The sequence below is a fragment of the Pseudophryne corroboree genome, chromosome 3 (assembly GCF_028390025.1).
Source record: "Pseudophryne corroboree isolate aPseCor3 chromosome 3, aPseCor3.hap2, whole genome shotgun sequence".
NCBI lineage: Eukaryota > Metazoa > Chordata > Amphibia > Anura > Myobatrachidae > Pseudophryne > Pseudophryne corroboree.
Genome location: NC_086446.1, coordinates 251,518,085 through 251,543,087, shown reverse-complemented (window position 1 = coordinate 251,543,087; position 25,003 = coordinate 251,518,085). Strand labels below are relative to the sequence as shown.

General features: G+C 43.7%; 1 protein-coding gene across 14 annotated transcripts in view; it reads left to right on the top strand.

The window, feature by feature from the left end:
• The window catches only part of BCAS1 (brain enriched myelin associated protein 1), a 267,020-nt gene that overhangs the window by 88,902 nt on the left and 153,115 nt on the right, over window positions 1-25,003 (top strand). For all 14 annotated transcript variants that reach the window (XM_063959000.1, XM_063958999.1, XM_063958998.1 and 11 more), the window contains exons 5-6: window positions 11,244-11,387; window positions 19,872-19,934. In XM_063959000.1, coding sequence (XP_063815070.1) covers window positions 11,244-11,387; window positions 19,872-19,934 — 207 coding nt within the window. The remainder of the gene's footprint in view (window positions 1-11,243; window positions 11,388-19,871; window positions 19,935-25,003) is intronic.

Sequence of the window (25,003 nt, the reverse complement as noted above, 5' to 3'; positions counted from 1 at the left end):
TAGCAGATACCCTATACCTATATGACCACCAAATAATATAGACAGTATCGGTGAACACTATGTACTACAGACAGCATTAGTGACCGCCTATACTAATAAGAGATTTAGTGACCACCATACACTACAGACAGCATTAGTGACCACCATAGACTAGGGAGCATCAGTGATCACCATACACTACAGAGAGCATTAGTGACCTCCATATACTACAGACAGCATTAGTGACCAACATATACTAGAGAGCATCAGTGACCACCATACACTACAGAGAGCATTAGTGACCTCCATATACTACAGAGAGCATTAGTGACCTCCATATACTACAGAGAGCATTAGTGACCTCCATATACTACAGACAGCATTAGTGACCTCCATATACTACAGACAGCATTAGTGACCAACATATACTAGAGAGCATCAGTGACCACCATACACTACAGAGAGCATTAGTGACCTCCATATACTACAGAGAGCATTAGTGACCTCCATATACTACAGAGAGTATTGATGACTCCCATATACTACAGACAGCATTAGTGACACCATTTATGCTACAAACAGCATCAGTGTCCCCATTTACAATAGACAGTATTAGTAAACCCCACATATTACTGACAGCATTCCTAATTACATCCATCACAGTAGCCCACGAAGGGGGGATTTCTGAGTTCCCAGAAACCTCCCCTACAGACCAATTTTTTTTATTAGAGACGGAGACACCCTTGTCTCCATTTCTGCACCAACCCTGTACCCCCAGCCATAATTGGAGCTGCCCTGCCAACTGCCAGTTCAGCTGTCAGCGCTTTCATGTACATACCACCTGACGCGGAGCATTGACAGCTAAACAGACAGTTGCTATGCAGCTCTAGTGCACCCCGCGATCACAGCTCTGAGCTTGGAGAGAGGGAAGAACTGCACAGCCCAGCAGAGTCACAGAGGATGGAAGCTGTGTGTGTAAGTATAGTGTGTGTGTTTGCCACCTGTGTCAGTAAGTGTTCTGTATGTTTGTATGATGTGTGCGTGTGTATGCATATGTGTGTGTGTGTGTGTGTGTGTGTGTGTGTGTGTGTGTGTGTGTGTGTGTGTGTAATACTCCCCACCCCACCCTAGAAATCCTGCATCAGTCTCAAAAAAAAAAATCAAAACAGTGTCACCGAACATTGGACATACGATTCCCATGTGGGGACTGGTATGAAATGGAGGGAAAGGGGCCATCTTCTAGATGTTTGTATTTAGTGCCAAATACATTTGATTGTAATATATATATATATATATATATATATATACATACACACACACACACACACACACACGTGTATATGTATATATATATATATATATATATATATATATACTTTACATATCTATATGCACTGTGTGTGCGTGTATGTGTGTATTTACATTACAGTATGGTACACTACATACTTGCTGTAGTGTTTGCTTGGCAGCTCGCTGGCTCCAGAGGTAAGGCTCCTCTGTCTGGTCTACTGCATCCACCACGCAGACAGTCCCTCCCGTCCTTCCTCCCAGCATTCACTGCACTTGTCTACTAGAGACCAAGCTGTAGTGGGGCCGATAGGAAGAATTAAAAAATGCTGTGATTCTGCTCAACAGTAATGTTAAACTGATGACTGCACCGCCGCGGCTACCCCTTTCCCCCTACCGCACTGGGTCGGATCTTGTTAGCGGACGCGTATATGAGTCAATATGACTCATTATAATGCAGCTGGTTTTGGGCCCCTGCTATGCGGTGGTCCCCGGTGCAATGCACTTGCTGCACAGGTGCAAGTTCCGCCACTGCCATAAGGCATCCTCCTAACAGTCCAGGTTTTGACGATATCCATGCTTGAGCAAAGGTGGTAAAATCAAATTGACTAAGGTAATAATTATGTCAGCTGTGCTTAAGACATACTTACCTACATGTCGGATTTCCTCTCCTGGACTACCTGAAAAATTGTCTGTCTCCCACAGGATCCAGGAGATTAGGCAAGTATGGCTTATTATTATTTATTTATTATTATCCTTTATTTATATGGTGCCATAAGGGTTCCGCAGACCTTAATTACAGAGCACACAAACAAATAATCAGAACAGGAAAATAGCAACTTACAGTTGAAGACAATATAGGACAAGTATAGGGTAAATAAACAAAGCTACATCAGCAGATTACACAGGTGGCAGAAGACTGCTGGATTTGGTGCAGTTGAAGATTATTAAAGTAAGAAAAAGGATAAGCACATGAGGGAAGAGGGCCCTACTCGTGAGAGCTTACATTCTGAGGGGAGGGGTAGACAGACAGCGGTGACACAGATGGGGTACATAGAGAGCGTGGAAAAGAGGGTTAGGATTGGATCTGGCTGGGTTTGGTGAAGAAGTGGGTCTTGAGAGCCCATTTGAAGTTTTGTAGAGAGGTGAAGAGTCTGAGGGGGAGAGGTAGGGAATTCCAGAGAAAGGGAGCAGCACATGCAAAATCCTGAAGGTAGGAGTGGGAGGAAGTAGTAGTGTGGTTTAAAGGAGAGAGAGGAGTCAAGGATTACTCCAAGACAGCGCACTTGGAGGCTAGAGGAGATAGTAGTGCCATCAATAGATAATGAGGTTGTGAGAGGTGAGGTTATGCGGGAGGGAGGGAAGATGATCAGCCCGGTCTTATACATGTTAAGTTTAAGAAAGCGCTGGAACATGCAAACAGAGATAGCAGTAAGACAGTTGGAGATACAAGTGAGGAGATCAGCGGAGAGGTCTGGAGAGGAAAGATAGATTTGAGTGTCATCAGCATAGAGATGATATTGGAAACCAAAAGAACTAATGAGCTAACCAGTGAGGACGTATAGAGCGAGAAAAGAAAAAGGACCAAGGGCAGAACCTTGGGGTACACCTACAGTTAGTGGAAGTGAGGGGGAGGTGGAGTCATGAGAGGAGACAGAGAATGAATGGTCAGAGAGGTAGGAAGACAGCCAAGAGAGGGCAGTATCAAGCAGACCAATGGAGTGAAGGATTTGCAGTAGGAGAGGATGGTCCACAGTGTCAAAAGCAGCAGAGAGGTAAAGAAGAATGGGGGTAATTCCAAGTTGATTGCAGCAGGATTTTTGTTAGCAGCTGGGCAAAACCATGTGCACTGCAGAAGGTGCAGATATAACATGTGCATAGAGAGATAGATTTGGGTGTGGTGTGTTCAATCTGCAATCTAAATTGCAGTGTAAAAATAAAGCAGCCAGTATTTACCTTACACAGAAACAAAATAACCCACCCAAATCTAACTCTCTCTGCAAATGTTATATCTGTCCCCCCCCCTTCCCCCTGCAGTGCCCATGGTTTTGCCCAACAGCTAAAAAAAATTCCTGCTGCGATCAACTCGGAATTACCCCCAATAAGTAGAGTATTGGCCCTTAGATTTGGCAGCATGGAGGTCATTGTAGACTTTTGTAAGGGCAGTTTCAGTCGAGTGGAGAGGATGGAAGCCAGACTGGAATGGGTGAAGCAGTGAGTGTGAGGAAAGAAAGGAATTAAGGCAGTTGTAGACAATATGCTCAAGGAGTTTGGAGGCAAAAGGGAGAAGAGAGATGGGTCGATAGTTGGAGAGATGTTTGGATCATGGGTAGGTTTTTTTACGAATAGGAGCGATGAGTGCATGCTTGAAGGCAGAGAGGACAGTGCCTGATGAGAGGGAGAGATTGAGAAGGTGGGAAAGATGGGAACAGGCAGAAGGAGAGAGGTAGCGGAGGAGGTGGGAGGGGATAGGGTCAAGTGGGGAAGTGGTGAGGGGAGAGGAATGAATGAGGGCCATGACTTCCTCACCAGATGCATGGGAGCAAGATGTCAGTGTTGGTGGGAGGGATGGGGAGGGGTGGTAAGGGATGGGAGGAGGCTGGTTGCTGATGGTCTGGTGTGATGTGATGTCCTGATGTATGGAATCAATTTTGGATGTGAAGTAAGTGGCAAATTCAAAGGCAGAGAGTGAGGAGGGGAGACAAGGTGAAAGTGGGAGTGACAAAGAGGCGCTGGGGGTTGGAAGACTGGGAGGAGATGAGGTTCTTGAAGTACAGTATGACTGTTTAGCAAGAGAAAGGGCAGCACTGAAGGATGAGAAGATAAGTTTGAAATGGAGGAATTGTGCCTTAGAGCGTAATATCCTTCAGTATCTCTCAGCAGTACTTGAGCATTTTTGCAGATATCTGATGCATTTGGTGTGCCAGGGTTGAGGTGTTACTTTTCGAGGGTGAATAGTGGTTGGTGGAGCAACAGAGTCAAAAGCAGAAGTGAGGGATGCATTGCATATGGAAATGGGTTGTTCAGGGCATGAGAGAGTGAAAATAGGAGAGAGAAGTGAGTCAAACAGGGAGGGAAGGAATGTGGTGTCAACAGCATCAATGTTACACTTAGTGATGATAGCCTTAGGAGGTAGAGATGGGGAAGCAGACAGAGATAGGTCAAAGGAGAGCAGGTGGTGGTCAGAGAGGGGAAATGGGGAGTTGGACAAATCAGAAATATCACAACAGGTGAATGAAGACCAGATCCAGTGAGCTCCCATTCACATGGAAAGGTGAGGAGGTCCACTGGGAGAGACCAAGTGAAGAGGTGAGGTTAAGGAGTTTAGAGGCAGGGGACTGTGTGGGGATATCGATATGGATGTTGAAATCACCTAGGATAATGGAGGGAATGTCAGAAGAGAGGAAGTGAGGAAGCCAGGAAGCAAAGTTGTCAATGAATTTGGAGGCAATGTCAGGGGGGCGGTAAATGACAGCCAGTAGCGGCTCTTGCCACGGGCAAGCAAGCTTTATGCCCGGGACGCCGCTGTCCTGAGGACACCGCCGCTGCCGTGGCAAGAGCTGCTACTGGTGCTATGTGGTGCGCCTGACGTTATCGCACACTGCACGGCATTATGGGAGCGGCCGCAGATGATAGAGTTCATAATTGACCTCTAGTGTCTGTGCAGTGTGCGGCGCTATGGGAGAGACATCATGACATCTCTCCCATAGATCTGAGGAGTGGCGGGCGGAGGCAGATGACAGCAGCGGTCGGGAGGCAGGAGCGGGGCTGGTATTTTCTTTTTATTATTATTTTTTATTTCAGTAAGCGTCTTCTAGGGCCACATCTACAGGGGGCAAAACTACTGGGGGCACATGTACTGAGGGCACAGCTACAGGGGGCAAAACTACTGGGGCACATGTACTGAGGGCACAACTACAGGAGGCAAAACTACTGGGGGCACATGTACTGAGGGCACAGCTACAGAGGGCACATCTACTGAGGGCAGCAGCAGTCGGGAAGCAGGAGCGGGGCTGGTGAGTATTTTTTTTAATTATTTTTTTTAAGTAAGCATCTACTAGGGGCACATCTACAGGGGGCAAAACTACTGGGGGCACAGCTACAGGGGGCAAAACTACTGGGGGCACATGTACTGAGGGCACAGCTACAGGGGGCAAAACTACTGGGGGCACAACTACTGAGGGCACAGCAAAAGGAGGCAAAATTACTGGGGGCACAGCTACTGAGGGCACAGCTACTGGGGGTACAGCTACAGGGGGTAAAACTACTGGGGGCACATGTACTGGGGGCACAGCTACTGGGGGCATAACTACTGGGGGCACATCTACTGAGGGCACAGCTACAGGGGGCAAAACTACTTGGGGCACAGCTACTGGGGGCAAAACTACTGGGGTCACATGTACTGAGGGCACAGCTACTGGGGGCAAAACTACTGGAGGCACAGCTACAGGGGGCAAAACTACTGAGGGCACAACTACTGGGGGCAAAGCTACAGGAGGGAAAACTACTGGGGGCACAGCTACAGGGGGCAAAACTACTGGGGGAACAACTACTGAGGGCACAGCTAAAGGGGGCAAAACTACTGGGGGCACAACTACTGAGGGCACAGCAACAGGAGGCAAAATTACTGGGGACACATGTACTGGGGGCACAGCTACTGGGGCACAGCTACTGAGAGCACAGCTACTGGGGGTACAGCTACAGGGGGTAAAACTACTGGGGGCACAGCTACTGGGGGAAAAACTACTGAGGGCACAGCTACAGGGGGCAAAACTACTGGGGGCACAGCTACAGGGGGCAAAACTACTGGGGGCACATGTACTGAGGGCACAGCTACTGGGGGCAAAACTACTGGAGGCACAGCTACAGGGGGCAAAACTACTGAGGGCACAACTACTGGGGGCACAGCTACTGAGGGCACAGCAACAGGAGGCAAAATTACTGGGGACACATGTACTGGGGGCACAGCTACTGGGGCACAGCTACTGAGAGCACAGCTACTGAGAGCACAGCTACTGGGGGTAAAACTACTGGGGGCACAGCTACTGGGGGCAAAACTACTAGGGGCACATCTACTGAGGGCACAGCTACAGGGGGCAAAACTACTGGGGGCACAGCTACAGGGGGCAAAACTACTGGGGGCACATGTACTGAGGGCACAGCTACTGGGGGCAAAACTACTGGAGGCACAGCTACAGGGGGCAAAACTACTGAGGGCACAACTACTGGGGGCACAGCTACAGGGGGGAAAACTACTGGGGGCACAGCTAAAGGGGGCGAAACTACAGGGGGCAAATCTACTGGGGGCACAGCTACAGGGGGCACAACTCTACAGGGGACACAGGCACAGCTACAGGGGGCACCACTACAGGGGGCATAACTGTGACCATGCCCCTTCCCTGTGAAGCCATGCCCCTATTTTAAGGTGCGCACTAACCCTTTTTTGCCTATTGGGGGGGCGCGCCAAAGGAAACTTTTGCCCTGGGTGCCACAAGGTCTAGAACCGGCCCTGATGACAGCTACTCTAAGATGGACTGGTTGGAATTAAGAATGGAATACTCAAAACCTGGACTGTTAGGGATCCTTGAGGACCAAAGGGCAGATTTATCAAAGCTTGGAGTGAGATAAAGGGGTTGATGTATCAAGCAGGGAAAATAGTGGAGAAGTGGGCCAGTGGGGAAGGTGCCCATAGCACTGCTCCACTCTTGTCACTGCTAGCTACATCAACCCCAAAGTACCAGCAAGTCAGCTCCTAACTGCCATGTTACAGGCTGTATTTTAAAAAATGACAGTTAGTAGCTGATTTGTTTGTACTTTATCTCTCTCCACTTTATCTCCAAGCTTTGATAAATGTACGCCTATATGTTTGGCAAATACTCATTTCAAGTACATTACTTTGAGACTTAATCATGTAGCAATTTCACAATTTAAAAATGAAAAACTGGTATAGCCGTGTGACCTAAAGTTGGCTGAAATATATCCACCTATACACCAGTTGTATTCCAAATAAATGATAACCTTACAGGACTGAATTGAGTATGAATTATGGGAAAGCATGTTTCTAGTTTAACAAAAAATAAAAAGGATTGTCCATGGATATCCAGGAAATGTTATACACCTCCTACAAAAGCTGCTAACCAGAGGCGGTTGCAGAGGTGGGGCTACAGCACAGTCCAAACTGCAAATAGGGGAGCCACACCAACTGTCATCCCAAACACTGACAAACATCACCATTTGGGACTCACTGGCAGTTGGGGTGGCTCCCGTATTTGAATTTTGGACTGCACTGCAGCCCCACCTCTGAAGCCACCACTGCTGCTAACTGGCCTGAATTGATCTACAAACACGTCAAATGACATGGAAACCCCTATATGAAAAAAAGAAAACCAAGCTTGGAGCTCAGCTTCCAACAATCTAAAACAAAATGTTGGTACACAAAAGGGCCAAATGCTCATCCACACAGGCCCACACTTTTTCCAATGGGAAATTTGAACTGAAAACAGGTTACTTTTTCTTTGTGCCAACCATGCCGTAGGGTCCACTTAGGTTCAGGCCTAACTCATGGGTTATTCAGTAACTTTTAAGGAGATGTACAGTATCAAGCAGTGAAAACAGTGGAGATATAGACAAGTTTCCATAGCAACTACTCAGCTTTGAAGCAGAATTTATCAATTCGTCCTCTTCTCCACTCTTTTCACGGCTGAATCTAGCCCACAAGTCTTCTTGCTATTCATGCTAGTTTTGTAAGGGTGTATTTAGGTATGTTTTTGTCATGGTTATGCAATCAATAGACCACTCCCACCTAAATATGAATGTAACATCAGATCACCAACTTTCACAGCCTAGAAATGTCCCTCAGGATATCTGAAAGGAAGGTCTATTATATTCTGCGCACATGAAAGGGTTTGAAAGACATATTTTGAGAACATACAAACTACTAATCCATCGGTATACAGTCTGCAGGGAAATAAAGGCTCTGAACAAGGCAAGATTATGGAAGCCTAGATTGTTTGCACAGTTTCTATGGATAATGACATTTTATGGCTGTCCAAGTTAAACCCAACAGCTGGCAGGCTATCGAATGTGTAAACGCTGCCACAAATGTCAGTAGTAGAAGAAGAGGAAGACATGTTTCCTTGCAGAAAACAAATATTCATGTATACTATATATATAAAAATACTTGTGTTTTTTTCTGTCAATATGGTTCATTTTTGCATCTCTCAAATGGGGATACTGTCAGTGATAATACTGCTTCCATTAAGATACATTTCATTGTGGAAGCCTAGTATTGTACAGGAACTTGGACTGTTCTGTTATTGCCATCTCAGAGCAATACAATTGGAAAATCATTGACGTTACCATGAAAAAGTTTAGATTCTAAATAGGTGCTTCTGCCTTATACTAGGTAATATTCTTTACTAGGTAATTATACTGGGTACTTTTCAGTCTATGGGGTAGATTATTTATTTACAGTTATTTATTTATTGCACTTTACAATTACTGTTCTCTCTGAGCTATCCACACTCATACCCCTTTCACACAGCCCAAAATTTCCCGGGTTAAAACACATGAAGGCGCATCAACCTGGGAAATTTCTCAGTGTGAAAGGGTACAGGGACAAAAACCCGGGATTTCTGTTCCCGCATTTCAACCCTGCAATCGACCAGGGTTGGTCCCGGGATGTTCTCTGGAACCTGGACAGTGTGAATGGTGCAGGGACATGTCCCACCTTCCCAGGTTGCCTCTGCTGATGCTGATTGGCTATTCAGGGCACTTCCTGGTCTTGTGTTTTTTCTGAGAAGCCCATTCTCAGAAAATGCAGGGCTATCCCGTGTTCAGTGTGAAAGGTGCCAACCTGGGATGTCCCCGCTCCAAATGCTGGTATAAACGGGCCCAACCCGGGAATGTCCCTGCATAATCCCGTGGCAGAATTCCCGGGTTTTGCCCCTGCATTTCTGGCGTGAAAGGGGTATAATACATCCTGGATATCCAGCAAGAACATCTCACTGATACCCCTTTCAGACCGCCAGCTTGTAACCCAGGTTATTGCACATAAGTGCGCAGTAACCCAGGTTGCTGTGCAGTCTAAAAGGGCCCAGGGGAAATATTCTGTGTCGAGCGACCCGGTATTTCAACCCTGGTAGCGACCAGGGTTAAATACGGCTTCAACCCAGGTCGCTGTGCGGTGTGAACGGTTTGCCAGGTTGATTTGACCCTTATCCCATTCACACTGATGGACAGGCGGCACTTGGAGTTCATATGATCTCCAAGCGTCACCTCAACACGCGTCACTACTGATGTCACCAACCCAGCAGTATGCCGAGCTGTAGACGCCAGTATGAAAGGGGCCGAGGTGAGACGCACCGGGGAACCACCCATGTACGACTCCCAGGTGCGACTCACCATTTGCGGTCTGAAAGGGGTATTATATTTGCTTGCATGCCAAAGAGGTGCCCGCAGATATGTTCAAGGTTATATTACTGTAGTAACCTGCTATGTGCGCATCCACAGCACTATAACAGGGCTTTACAGCTCCTTGTGCCGGCGATGCCCTGTGAGCGCACAACGTCATGCTAAGAGGGTGGGCCCAGCAGCCGCCAGGAAGAACAGCACTGCCCAGAGTACCCTGATGGGGGCTGTTCAAGCTGCAGTGAGCATGTCTGGAGCATACAAAGGACACTTTGGGTAACACTGCAGCAGTGATACCCACTGCGGCTTGCCGTTCCAGGCACTCTGCTAGCCGGATACAAGGACCGTGGAGGTCAGCAGCAGTGCTACCCACACAGCCCTAGGTACGGCCCTGGGCTTACTTTGCACAAGGTTCCATAGAACCTCGCATTTAGGGGGTCATTCTGAGTTGATCGCTCGCTAGCTACTTTTAGCAGCCGTGCAAACGCATTGTCGCCGCCCACTGGGGAGTGTATTTTCGCTTTGCAGAAGTGCAAACGCTTGTGAAGCAGAGCGCCTGCAAAATCATTTTGTGCAAAACAAGACTAGCCCTGTAGTTACTCTTCGTATGCGTTGATTCTAACGACAGAGGGACGGCTTTTGACGTCACAGACCCGCCCAGCGTTCGCCCAGCCACGCCTGTGTTTTCCCTGACACGCCTGTTGACACCCAGAAACGCCCACTTCATGTCAATCTTCCTGCATCCGGCCGTGCGACTGAAAGTTTCGCTAGAACCTGTGCAAAACCACAAAGGACTTTGTACCTGTACATCGCGCGTGCGCATTGCGGTGCATACGCATGCGCAGAAATGCCAATTTTTAGCCTTATCGCTGCGCTGCGAACAAATGCAGCTAGCAATCAACTCGGAATGACCCCCTAAGTTCAGTCTCATCCCCATTTATCTGCTTCTATGACAATCAATATTTGTGTTTATGTGACAAGTGATACAGTTTAGCACAAAAATGAATTTCTTTCTGCAAAAGCAGCCTGCAAACCACCAGTTTCCAGAAGGGTTAACCTGCCAGTGTACAGATGGGTAGGGACAGGGTTATATGTATGGCAGTCTTTGTAACTGGCATCCCTGCGTACTTTGCACCAGAATATTTTAGGCACTTGTTAGTGATGAGTGTGCAAAGTTTGGAAGAAGAAGCTCGCTTTGTAGGCGGATAATCAAGCATTGAAAAAGACTGACCCAATAACATGGACACGTGTCCCATTTCACAACTGGTGAACGATGCAAAAAGAAAGGGGGTTTGTTTTGGAGGCAGCATGCAATGCTTAATATCTGTGCTGAGCTCTGTTGGGAGGACAAAATGTTACTCTAACCACTTGCAAACTGTGAATATATTACAGAGGGGAAAGAAAGGGGTGATAACAATGTTCTGTCAATGGCCAATTGTTCCAGTTATGTGGGATGAAGAATGACTGGAATTAGGTTTGTGAGAGAGAGGAATGAGGCAAATAAGGAATAGTGCACTTGGACTTCAGTGAGTTAAATAAACAGGATCTCTCTCTCTCTATCCTTGCAGAACATAGATGATAACAAGCAAGCAGCTGTACAGGAGCAAAGCTTGGAGTCTGCAAGTGTGTCAGCCAGCCCGGAGACCATATCAGCAGCCATACAGACCCCTGCACCAGAGATTCACCCAGTCATGAGTTTCTTTAAAACACTGGTAAGTTTCCACCTGTTATTATTTTTTTTAAAGATGTAGATATTTACATATATAATACAAGATCTCTTTCTTTGGGAACCTGCAATGCATGCTGTAAAATAAGACTTGTGGATTTCCCTACATTTAGTTGACAAACATTTCCTTGTACTGCATTATCCTCGACAAAAAGACTTTACTAGTCTTGAAAGCTTGCAATCAAATTCCACTGAGAAAACACATCAGATGTATCCTTTCTGGTGCAACTTTTTTACGACCATCCAAACATCTGACAGTAATAGAAAGTGATGCAATATGTAACTATAGTCACTTCCTATTGCACCAAATGAAGGCTATTTAGCACTTTGTGAGACTTTACATCGATCCTAATGGATAAAATAAAAGTATCTGGAACCCACAATTTACATATTTTTTAAACTAGTAAAGTAGGAAAAAGAAATGAATGATAAATGTTTTACATATTGATATTAAATAGCATATTTTGTTAAATGGAATGACAGCTTTGTAGATCATTGAGATGAAATAGATATTTGTATTGACTTGTTTGATTTACGGTCATATTGCACTACAGGCTATTGTGTATTATAGAACTGGCACACTGGTCTTTCTGTATACACCCATGTTCTATGCCCAAGGAAAGAGGACTGGGTAATAATATTTTCAGTGTTGACACATTTGGAGACATCACCCACTCTTTTGTCTCACACTGGGTGTATTTTGTAAATGGAAATACAATTTGGTCTTTTATGAATGTTGAAGGAATTATATTTTATTTTGTGTGACTTTTTTTATTTGTATTGGTTATTTTTTTTTAGATATATTACTATGAAAGTTGCACACTGGCCGTGATTGTCTTTTTAATCATATATTCAGAGTTGAACCAAGCACATTGTATAGTAAACAATGTAAATATGACGTTACTCATAGTCAGACAAGTGTTTAGGGTTAACACGTGTATAAAAACTTGCTTACCAAGCCAAGTTTATGTTTAACGCAAAAGAGATGGTACATAATAAGTGTAAAGTCAATATAACATTAGTATACCATGCAAAAACTATAAAAGCATGTAAATGCTTCAACAAAAAGATATTGCTTCTGTGTTACTCAGTCACATTGATTTATGCTAAAAACAATGTATACTCCTATATCTGAGATTTTTTATTCAAACAGCTTTGCAATATAAAGCGTAGCCCTGGCATTACTGCATTTGGCCATAATGGGCACTGTTTCAATTGATTCTATGGTTGCAATTTCTTTTACTTGGTCAGTGAAGCAATAGCTAACAGACAGCAATAAATGGATATTATTGTATGAGTTATTTATTAACATTTAATTATATAGCGTCAGCGTAGTCCATTGAGCATTACCCATATGTTTTACCGAACAGAATAGAACATTAATAAATTGACATTTAACTGTATCTGCCAAACGAGTAAATTTAATCTGAAAATGTAGCCTAGTCAGTACAGAGTTTATGTATCATTTGTGTAGAAATGAAGTTTATATAACGGATACATTTCTAGGACTGTTGCTCTATTTTGCCTTACTGGCTGGTGTAGATATCATTTTGATGTGAATGTAAATAGAAAGTGGCCATACAGTACATTTGGAACTCCAGCTAGGCTTTAAATGTCCATACTGCTATTTGTTTTGATAGACATACTTGACATTTTTTTATATAACAATATTTTAATTAGTGTGTGAAAGTTGACTACAGGAAGCAGAAATTGGGCCTGATTCAGGTTTGAAGGTCGGCCTCAAGTGTGGCCACATTGCATATCCTAAATAAATGCATATCCCCGCCTGTATTCAGAATTGGCCACATCTACAGTATATAGTTACACGTCCCCATCAGAGGTGGATTGGCCAAAGGGCTTATGTGGAAGTTTCCTTGTTGGCTGTGTCCTGATGGGGAAGCATGATGTCCATCTTTTACATTGTAGGGAGTACAAGGCTGTATCTGCCTCTGCTCACAAGCCTAGATGGGGGCTGCCCCAGCAGTGAGGAGTGTATGAGTCACAGTGTGACAGCCAGATGAAGATCTGACTGCACCTCAGCAGCAGCGCAGGCTAGTGGCTGTGAAATAAAAAAGCAATATTTTCTGGAGGTCACAGGACTAACAATCCAAAATGTATTCAAAAACAAATGTCAATGTCAAATTTTTTTAGTATCCCACACATACACGCTCAGGGGTGAACTGGGTTGGTGGTCCAGGACCAATTCTAATTATTTTTGGTCAATGTGATGGGCAAAACCAGAGCTGGTGGCTTCCAGACATAAAATATGTACAGAAGCAAATCCTGTATTTCACTACATAACTGAGCCTAAGGATGACATACTGTATACACAGTTTACTTAATTTAATATTTTTTTCTGAATTTCTCAGTAAGAAACTTTTGGCCTAGGGGTACCATGAAAAAAATTCTGATACTCTAGGACGCAGTGATTCAAAAAGGTTTTGGAACCATTAGCTTAGTATATACATTTTTCTGCTTATTTGATTACAAATTACCATCTCTGCCACATACTGTACACTTCATACTTGGCGAAGCTGTCTCCTTACCTGGAAAAAAAAATCTCTTTTCCCCACTCCCCTTCTCTTAGCTTCACCAACTTTGGCAAAACATTATTATGGAGAGCCTTAGCTCTATGTTCCACTGCAAAGCTGAAATAACGGCGGTTGCGCTGGTGCTGAAGTTTTGTACAAGGTCCTATATCAAATATAGGGCTTGATTCAGGTTTGCAAAAAAGAGGGGGGTGAGACTGCGCTAAATTTGATCAATACAACAATAATAATAGTGTAATTAAAAAACACAATTTTTATTCCTAAAATCAATGCAATAGGTTTCAATTAAAAACTGAGTATTATTATTATTATTGTTGTATAATTTAGCGCAGTCTCACCCCCCTCTTTTTTGCATTGTAAACGGGAGTGACTTCCCTCTCTTTGGAGACTGCTGCTTGGTGAATTATCTCTTACCTAAAGCGCCCGAGCACCCCTGGGTAACCTATTTCTCTTCTTGATTCAGGTTTGTAAGCAAAACAAAAATGCACACAACTGGGCAAACCCATGATGCACTGCAGGTGGGGCAGATGTAACACGTGCAGAGAGATTTCGATTTCGGACATTTTGTTTGGAACAAATTCAGTTTCTTTTAGTTGCAGGGCTTGATCAACACTTGTATAATTAGCTCAGTCCTTCCAGCAATAACTATATGTCTTTATTGCACACACTCAGTCCTTTAGCACAGATATGTCTCTTATCCTTGCGTTTAAACTAGAGATGTGCGGCGGACACTTTTCGGGATTTGTGTTTTGATTTTGGATCTGGATCTCCGTTCGTGTTTTGGATCTGGATTGGTTTTGCCAAAACCACCCTTTCGGGTTTTGGTTTTGGATCTGGATGTTTAAAAACAAAACAAAACATAAAAACAGCTAAAATCACACAATTGGGGGGTCATTTTGATCCTACAGTATTATTAACCTCAATAACATTCATTCCCACTCATTTCCAGTCTGTTCTGAACACCTCACAATATTGTTTTTAGGCCAAAAGGTTGCACCGAGGTAGCTGGATGACTAAGCTAAGCGACATAAGTGGGCGACACAAACACCTGGCCCATCTAGGAGTAGAAGTGCAGAGGCAGACAGGATGGCAGTTTTAAAAAAAATAGGCCCCAAAAGAGCACATAATGCAAAGAAAAAAAAGAGGCGCCCCTATGTTGTTTAAACAGAACATGCACAGTTTAATAAACCCATCATTTCAGCGACAGGTGGTCCCCCTGGAAAAAGCTCACCAACTTCTCCGAATCATAGCTAGCTACAAACATACCACCTCCTTCTTTGATGACTTTTCACATTGTGAGAAGAGGCAAGAGGAAGAGGACAGTGTCAAGAAAGTGATTAAGAATTAGAGAGTCACACGCAATCAGGAACAACACACAGGCTTCCACCTCCACTCCTATATTGGTGTGGAATGGAAAGATCTTCAACCAAGCAAATATATAATTACCACGTTACTGGACAAACTGAAAAACTAGGGGCCAAAGCCTCCGAATTTGTACCCCCTTCTCCATTTTCTGGGATTACAATATTCTCGGATTTAATGCTGGGATGCAAATAAACTGGTGTATACTACAGGATCAAGATTGGATATTTTCCCCTCCACAGATTTTGGAGACTTATTTTGTGAAAATCTTGTGGGTTTCTTTTTTTCCATTTTTTTTATTGCATTCTTATTTACATATTTTGTGGCAGATACCTTATTTTCATTCTTCATAGTTCCCAGTTACATCAGTTACATGCATGTGAGCATACCTATGTGTCCCAGTTACACGCATGTGAGCATGCATAACATGTCTTGTTTATTTTATTCATAAATAAAGCATCCCCTTAGATGTTTTAGCAGCCCCTCCTGAGCCCCCACAGCAGCCCCAGATGGGGCAAGTTGAGTTCGTGTGGGTTTGGTACAGTACTAAGCAGGACTGTGCAGTGAATTTTTTTGTTATTGAGCTCCTGCCCTAGTGGAGCTTACCACTCTACAGTCGAAAATAATTTCATACTATAAGTAGGACTCATGGAGGAAGCAATGCTAACCTCTGTGCCCACAGAATGCATACATCTTCCTGGCTGTAAGCCACCATGAGACTCCATACTGGGCTTTATTCAGTAACTGTTTGCGCCTCACAGGAACTACTGGCCCATCCAGTGCTGCAGTGCAATGGAAAGCTGATGCAATGCAAGATCACTGAAACTCTGTTCTTCTAACACCACGAGGTCTTGCGATAACTCTACACAGTCCTTAGGTAAATAACCCTGTACAACAAATGTGCATCTTGTAAATAAATAATCCCAAGATGTGGAACATTAATAATAAATCAAAATTAACTTTGACTAATTGGAGCCATTTATTTGAGTGAGTCCCTAACATGATTGATAATTGAAAAGAAACTCTCTCTAATGCTCCGGCAGAAAATCTCTCTTTTACCTCCCCGGCAGTTGCGCTGGATTATGATTCTGTCTCTTCTGAGTCTGACTGACTTTTGCCACAAATGTGGTCTCATTGGAAAACACTTCGTCAAAATTGCAATTTCTATTTCCACCTTTGCAGCTATGTTTTCACAAATCTGTTTGTGATGTTGAAGCTTGTTTCCTATTCTGCTGTAGGCTTTAATTTAAACCTAGGATCAAGTACAGCAACACCACTGGAATTATACGGCAGCACCCCTGGATTTATACAGCATAGGCAGCACCTCTGGAGAATTACACAGCACAGCAGACAGGCAACAGCACCCCTGGACTTAAATAGCAGTGGGGATGCACCCATGGACTGATAGGTCAGAGGGGCAGCACCCCATATAGGGCAGCACCCATCCACCCACCCTTATGTTGTATAAACAGGACATGCACACTTTAACAAACCCTTCAGTGTTTACATCCTCATCCTCACAGAAAAATAATTCTACACCAAAGAGATGGATATTTTGGTATTTTGCCCAGGCATGACAATGGGCTTTTTCATCCCATGGCCAACAACTGTCTCCACTGTTGCCTTATTCAAACAAACCACATCACATTCAGAATCCTCATCATCAACTTCCTCCTCAGCGCCAGCTACACCAATACCTTCATCATCCTGGTGTACTTCTACAGTGGCATCCTCCATCTCAATATCAGCAACTAGACTTCCATATAGTCTTGGGAAGGTCAGGCCTAGACATCGCAACCGCAGACACACTTGGGCTCTCCTTGGGGATTTGTGATATCTTTGAACGCACAGTTGTTTTTTCCTGTGCTTTAACAAGCTTAATTGTTTTAATTTTTTGAGAGGGAGGAGGGCTTCCATCTTCATGAGAAGCTGAACCACCAGTCATGAACATACTTTGTGCCGTGAATGGCAAATTGTAAATTTTAAATTTCTTATCAGATCATTTCTTTTTTTTTTTTTTTTGGTTCTTCATTTTTGGTTCTTGGATTTTACATGCCCTCTATGACATTGGGCATCGGCCTTAGCAGACCACGTTGATGGAATTGCATCGTCAGTGTCATGACTTGTGGCAGCAGCAGCTTCAGCACTAGTACTAGGAACTGGAAGTGGTTTCTGATCTTCCACTATTTTTTCCTCAAAATTTTTGTTCTCCATTTCACAGGACAGCACACCTTTATTATTACAGCACACAGAACAGTGCCCCTTTATTTTCACAGCACCCCTGTAATTTTACAGCATTCAACACATGGCCTATGTACTTTTAATTTAACAACAGCACCACTGTATTTTTACAAGGCAGGGCAGTGTACTTTTATTTTAACAACAGCACCCCTGTATTTTTACAAGACAGGGCCAGTGTACTTTTATATTAACAGCAGCACCACTGTATTTGTAAAAGACAGGGCAGTGTACTTTTATTTTAACAACAGCACCCTTGTCATTTTATTTTAACAGCACCCCTGTATTTGGACCAGTGTACTTGTATTTTAATAACAGCACCCCTGTATTTTTATAGCATACAGGATCAGTGTACATTTATTTTAACAACAGCACCCCTGTATTTTTACAGCATACAGGACCAGTGTACTTTTATTTTAACAGCACCCCCTGAAATTTTACAGCATACAAGACAGGGCCAGTATACATTTATTTTCACTGCACCCCTGAATTTTTACAGCATACAAGACTGGACTAGTGTACTTTTATTTTAACAACAGCACCCCTGAATTTTTACAGCATATAAGACAGGGCCAGTGCACATTTATTTTCACTGCACCCCAGAATTTTTACAGCATATAAGACAAGGCCAGTGTACATTTATTTTACTGCACCCCTAAATTTTTACAGCATACAAGACAGGGCCAGTGTACATTTATTTTAACAACAGCACCCCTGCATTTTTACAGTACACAAGACAGGGCCAGTGTACATTTATTTTAACAACCGTACCCCTGAATTTTTACAGCATATAAGATGGCCAGTGTACACTTATTTTCACTGCATACAGGAGGACAGTGCCCCTGCCCCCTGTAAAACACAGTGACAGCCAGGACAGCAACACCCATGTACAGCTGCAGCACATGAAACACCAGTGACAGCTAGGACAGCACCGCTAACATCACAGGGACACAACAGTGATGGGAACAGCACCTCTAGAGAGCACACACTGACCCAACCCGACGCCACCACCCACAGAGAGAGACAGAGGTATGTCTCCCTCACTCTCCAATTCTGGAGTGAAAATGGCGGCGATGTACGGCTGTTTATATGTAATCCAAAACCCACAAGAATATGACAGTGGGAAGAAGACGTTTTGCCTCGTTCTCGTTTCCAAATTGGGTGGAAAGTCCCGAGCTGGACTCTGTTCCTGGCTCGGAATCTGCAATTCGGAGGGGGAAGGGGGGGTTTGGTTCTCTGAGAACCGAACCTGCTAATCTCTAGTTTAAACTCTGCCCTGAAGCACAAACATTTCTCTTGAACTCGTAATAAACTCAGTCCTGGGTTAGCCCTCTTTCTCTAGGTCCTAGCTGGCACAATATGGCACTGCTGGCTGCTCCTTTAAAACGCTGGTTAGTTTGTACACCGGTGGCCGAGAGTAAAAAGCACAATTGTGTGTGGCTGGCTGTCAGTTTCAAACAGTACTTACTTAGACCCAGTGAAAAGAATTTCAAGCTGGCTGTTCCCACTGTAATGGCTCTTCTCTCTCTCTCAAGATGGTTGCAGTGTCCGCGCCTCTCACAGGCCTAGCGGTGTCCGGTCCTCCGGCAACACTCCACTGTTCTCCTTAACATCACTGCTCTTACCGCCCAGTGTCTTGTGGCTCTCTCCAGCTTACAGCTCCCGCTCTGCTCCACATTCATTCAACTGCCGGCACACGCCATGCTTCTCCCTTTTTCTTCCCAGTGCTCTCTCCTTCTCCCAGCAGCCTCTCACCAGTTTTCTTTCTTTAGGCCATGTGAACGGACCCAGGGCTGAAGATAAGTCCTCCTGCCCCAGCACTTCTGCTGCTGCAGAAGAATGAAGAATACTAATGAAGTAGCTCATTATTTGTATTAAAAAAATATACAACCAGCGTCGGTCCCAGATGTGAAGCTGCAGCACAGTCTAGAATTTAAATAGGGGAGCCACACCAATTGCTCCCCCCCCCACCCCAAACACTGCAAAATATAGCCAGCTGGGACTCACTGGCAGTTGGTGTGGCCCCACAATTTAAATTTTGGACTGTGCTGCAGACCCACTTCTGGAGCCGCCCCTGTATACAACTCATGTTCAATTTTTTAAAATACATTCAAAAGAATATAATATACAGTACATATAAGCTATTTCCATACTTATAATATATGATATTTTTTCTATTGAAAAAATAAACTTTCATTAATGTTTATTAAGGTTAAAGTCAGAACGTAATTTGAAATAATTTTGTTTTATTTTTGTGACATTGGGAAAATAACACAAGCAGTGACGTTTAATCAATATTTTCATTTTCATGAATTTTTAAGGTCACTCCCAACAAGTCAGTTTCAAAATCTGAAGAGGAGGTGACAGGCGAGGCTGATGACAAGGTAGGAGGCAGTATTGTTTTATGTACTCTAAGTTGGCCTATGAGTGTGGGTTCACAGAGCAGTAACAAAGGGCTTCATTTATTTCTTATCTACAAACACTCAGTTGATCCTCCTCGTGTATGGTTTGTGGGCAGTGTCTGATTGGGACAAAAAGGGCCCACCAGGGTAATTAAGTGGTAGGGGCCCGTCCCTAGGGGTGTGGCCAGTCTCCAGAAGGGGTGTGGCCAGCTCCCAACAGAGGTTTGGCTAACCATTAGAGAGTGCATGGTCTGGTCCCCTAGATAAATATATTGTAAATACTGCTAGTGTATGCATGATAATGTACCAGATTAATAACAGCAATGCACTGTAGAAAATACATCATATTCCTGTGCAGTATAAGGTAACATGTGTAATGTATAATTCAAGTGCACCGTCTGTAACCTGATCTTTAGAGAAGGAGATGGGGCCACCGGGGTTTTCCCTGTACTCCTGTGGGCCAGTCCAACCCTGTTTGTGGGCAATGAATATGCATATTGAAACCTTGTTGTTTTCTTCTCTTTGTGTGTGTGTGAGTATAGGTGGTGTAAATTTGATGTAGTCCATTACATTACTAAGAACTTGGATTAGCTGTGCAACAACTTGTAGAGAATGTTGGAGTCTGATTTAAGATTTATATCTGTCTTTTAATACACAGTACACAGAATATAAGCTAAAGAAAATGTATTAAAGTAATGTGAAGTTTTAATACCATCATTGTTTTTACATGACATGATCTACACATAGAATTAAAACAATTCTAGTTTAAATGGTTGTTCTAAAAACTTAAACCAGCTATGAAGACAAGTTGGGTAACATCTAATAGAATCTAGTGCCGGCTTTGCCATGTTGTTGATTTCCAGATGCTGGAATCTGAATACTTTTGTAATAGTAGAGGAATACTTTTTAATATTTCAAGATGACATCACCAACAACAGAATTTTTTTATTGCTTTTAATAGGTTTAATAGGTTTAGTAGGTTTTTCTTTATTATAAGCCATGATAAAAATCAAAATACATGTCTGTTCCTTGGGGGTAATTCCAAGTTGATCACAGCAGGAAATTTTTTAGCAGTTGGGCAAAACCATGTGCACTGCAGGGGAGGCAGATATAACATGTGCAGAGAGAGATAGATTTGGGTGTGGTGAGTTAAATCTGAAATCTAAATTGCAGTGTAAAAATAAGCAGCCAGTATTTACTAGAGATGAGCGCCTGAAATTTTTCGGGTTTTGTGTTTTGGTTTTGGGTTCGGTTCCGCGGCCGTGTTTTGGGTTCGAACGCGTTTTGGCAAAACCTCACCGAATTTTTTTTGTCGGATTCGGGTGTGTTTTGGATTCGGGTGTTTTTTTCCAAAAACACTAAAAAACAGCTTAAATCATAGAATTTGGGGGTCATTTTGATCCCAAAGTATTATTAACCTCAAAAACCATAATTTACACTCATTTTCAGTCTATTCTGAATACCTCACACCTCACAATATTATTTTTAGTCCTAAAATTTGCACCGAGGTCGCTGTGTGAGTAAGATAAGCGACCCTAGTGGCCGACACAAACACCGGGCCCATCTAGGAGTGGCACTGCAGTGTCACGCAGGATGTCCCTTCCAAAAAACCCTCCCCAAACAGCACATGACGCAAAGAAAAAAAGAGGCGCAATGAGGTAGCTGTGTGAGTAAGATTAGCGACCCTAGTGGCCGACACAAACACCGGGCCCATCTAGGAGTGGCATTTTTGTTCTCCATATTTTAATAGGCACAACTAAAAGGCACCTCAGGTAAACAATGGAGATGGATGGATTGGATACTAGTATACAATTATGGACGGGCTGCCGAGTGCCGACACAGAGGTAGCCACAGCCGTGAACTACCGCACTGTACTGTGTCTGCTGCTAATATATAGACTGGTTGATAAAGAGATAGTATACTCGTAACTAGTATGTATGTATAAAGAAAGAAAAAAAAACCACGGTTAGGTCACTGGTATATACAATTATGGACGGGCTGCCGAGTGCCGACACAGAGGTAGCCACAGCCGTGAACTACCGCACTGTACTGTGTCTGCTGCTAATATATAGACTGGTTGATAAAGAGATAGTATACTCGTAACTAGTATGTATGTATAAAGAAAGAAAAAAAAACCACGGTTAGGTCACTGGTATATACAATTATGGACGGGCTGCCGAGTGCCGACACAGAGGTAGCCACAGCCGTGAACTACCGCACTGTACTGTGTCTGCTGCTAATATATAGACTGGTTGATAAAGAGATAGTATACTCGTAACTAGTATGTATGTATAAAGAAAGAAAAAAAAACCACGGTTAGGTCACTGGTATATACAATTATGGACGGGCTGCGGAGTGCCGACACAGAGGTAGCCACAGCCGTGAACTACCGCACTGTACTGTGTCTGCTGCTAATATATAGACTGGTTGATAAAGAGATAGTATACTCGTAACTAGTATGTATGTATAAAGAAAGAAAAAAAAACCACGGTTAGGTCACTGGTATATACAATTATGGACGGGCTGCCGAGTGCCGACACAGAGGTAGCCACAGCCGTGAACTACCGCACTGTACTGTGTCTGCTGCTAATATATAGACTGGTTGATAAAGAGATAGTATACTCGTAACTAGTATGTATGTATAAAGAAAGAAAAAAAAACCACGGTTAGGTCACTGGTATATACAATTATGGACGGGCTGCCGAGTGCCGACACAGAGGTAGCCACAGCCGTGAACTACCGCACTGTACACTGGTTGATAAAGAGATAGTAGTATACTCGTAACAACTAGTATGACGACGGTATAAAGAATGAAAAAAAAACCACGGTTAGGTGGTATATAATACAATTATGGTTGGACGGACTGCCTGCCGAGTGCCGACACAGAGGTAGCCACAGCCGTGAACTACCGCACTGTACACTGGTTGATAAAGAGATAGTAGTATACTCGTAACAACTAGTATGACACTATGACGGTATAAAGAATGAAAAAAAAACCACGGTTAGGTGGTATATATTATAATAATAATACAATTATGGATGGACGGACTGCCTGCCGACTGCCGACACAGAGGTAGCCACAGCCGTGAACTACCGCACTGTACACTGGTTGATAAAGAGATAGTAGTATACTCGTAACAACTAGTATGACACTATGACGGTATAAAGAATGAAAAAAAAACCACGGTTAGGTGGTATATATTATAATAATAATACAATTATGGATGGACGGACTGCCTGCCGACTGCCGACACAGAGGTAGCCACAGCCGTGAACTACCGCACTGTACACTGGTTGATAAAGAGATAGTAGTATACTCGTAACAATTAGGATGACACTATGACGGTATAAAGAATGAAAAAAAAACCACGGTTAGGTGGTAGGTATATAATAATAAATAATACAATTCTGGTCGGACGGACTGCCTGCCGTGTGCCGACACAGAGGTAGCCACAGCCGTGAACTACCGCACTGTACACTGGTTGATAAAGAGATAGTAGTATACTCGTAACAATTAGGATGACACTATGACGGTATAAAGAATGAAAAAAAAACCACGGTTAGGTGGTAGGTATATAATAATAAATAATACAATTCTGGTCGGACGGACTGCCTGCCGTGTGCCGACACAGAGGTAGCCACAGCCGTGAACTACCGCACTGTACACTGGTTGATAAAGAGATAGTAGTATACTCGTAACAATTAGGATGACACTATGACGGTATAAAGAATGAAAAAAAAACCACGGTTAGGTGGTAGGTATATAATAATAAATAATACAATTCTGGTCGGACGGACTGCCTGCCGTGTGCCGACACAGAGGTAGCCACAGCCGTGAACTACCGCACTGTACACTGGTTGATAAAGAGATAGTAGTATACTCGTAACAATTAGGATGACACTATGACGGTATAAAGAATGAAAAAAAAACCACGGTTAGGTGGTAGGTATATAATAATAAATAATACAATTCTGGTCGGACGGACTGCCTGCCGTGTGCCGACACAGAGGTAGCCACAGCCGTGAACTACCGCACTGTACACTGGTTGATAAAGAGATAGTAGTATACTCGTAACAATTAGGATGACACTATGACGGTATAAAGAATGAAAAAAAAACCACGGTTAGGTGGTAGGTATATAATAATAAATAATACAATTCTGGTCGGACGGACTGCCTGCCGTGTGCCGACACAGAGGTAGCCACAGCCGTGAACTACCGCACTGTACACTGGTTGATAAAGAGATAGTAGTATACTCGTAACAATTAGGATGACACTATGACGGTATAAAGAATGAAAAAAAAACCACGGTTAGGTGGTAGGTATATAATAATAAATAATACAATTCTGGTCGGACGGACTGCCTGCCGTGTGCCGACACAGAGGTAGCCACAGCCGTGAACTACCGCACTGTACTGTGTCTGCTGCTAATATAGACTGGTTGATATTTAAAGAGATATTAGTAGTATACAACAATACTATACTGGTGGTCAGGCACTGGTCACCACTCCTGCAGCAAAAGTGTGCACTGTTAATTAATATAATTGTACTCCTGGCTCCTGCTAACAACCTGCAGTGCTCCCCAGTCTCCCCCACAATTAATTATAAGCTTTTAATTTATACATTGATGACTGTGCAGCACACTGGGCTGAGCTGAGTGCACACAGACTGAGTCACACTGTGTGACTGACTGTGCTGTGTATCGTTTTTTTTTTTCAGGCAGAGAACGGATATAGCAGAGAGAAGTGAACGGATATATTATATTAAATAAAAGTTAACTAGCAACTGCACTGGTCACTGACTGTGGTAAACTAACTCTGTCTGCGACTCTGCACAATCTCTCTCTATCTAATCTATCTATCTCTATTCTAATGGAGAGGACGCCAGACACGTCCTCTCCCTATCAATCTCAATGCACGAGTGAAAATGGCGGCGACGCGCGGCTCCTTATATAGAATCCGAGTCTCGCGATAGAATCCGAGCCTCGCGAGAATCCGACAGCGTCATGATGACGTTCGGGCGCGCTCGGGTTAACCGAGCAAGGCGGGAA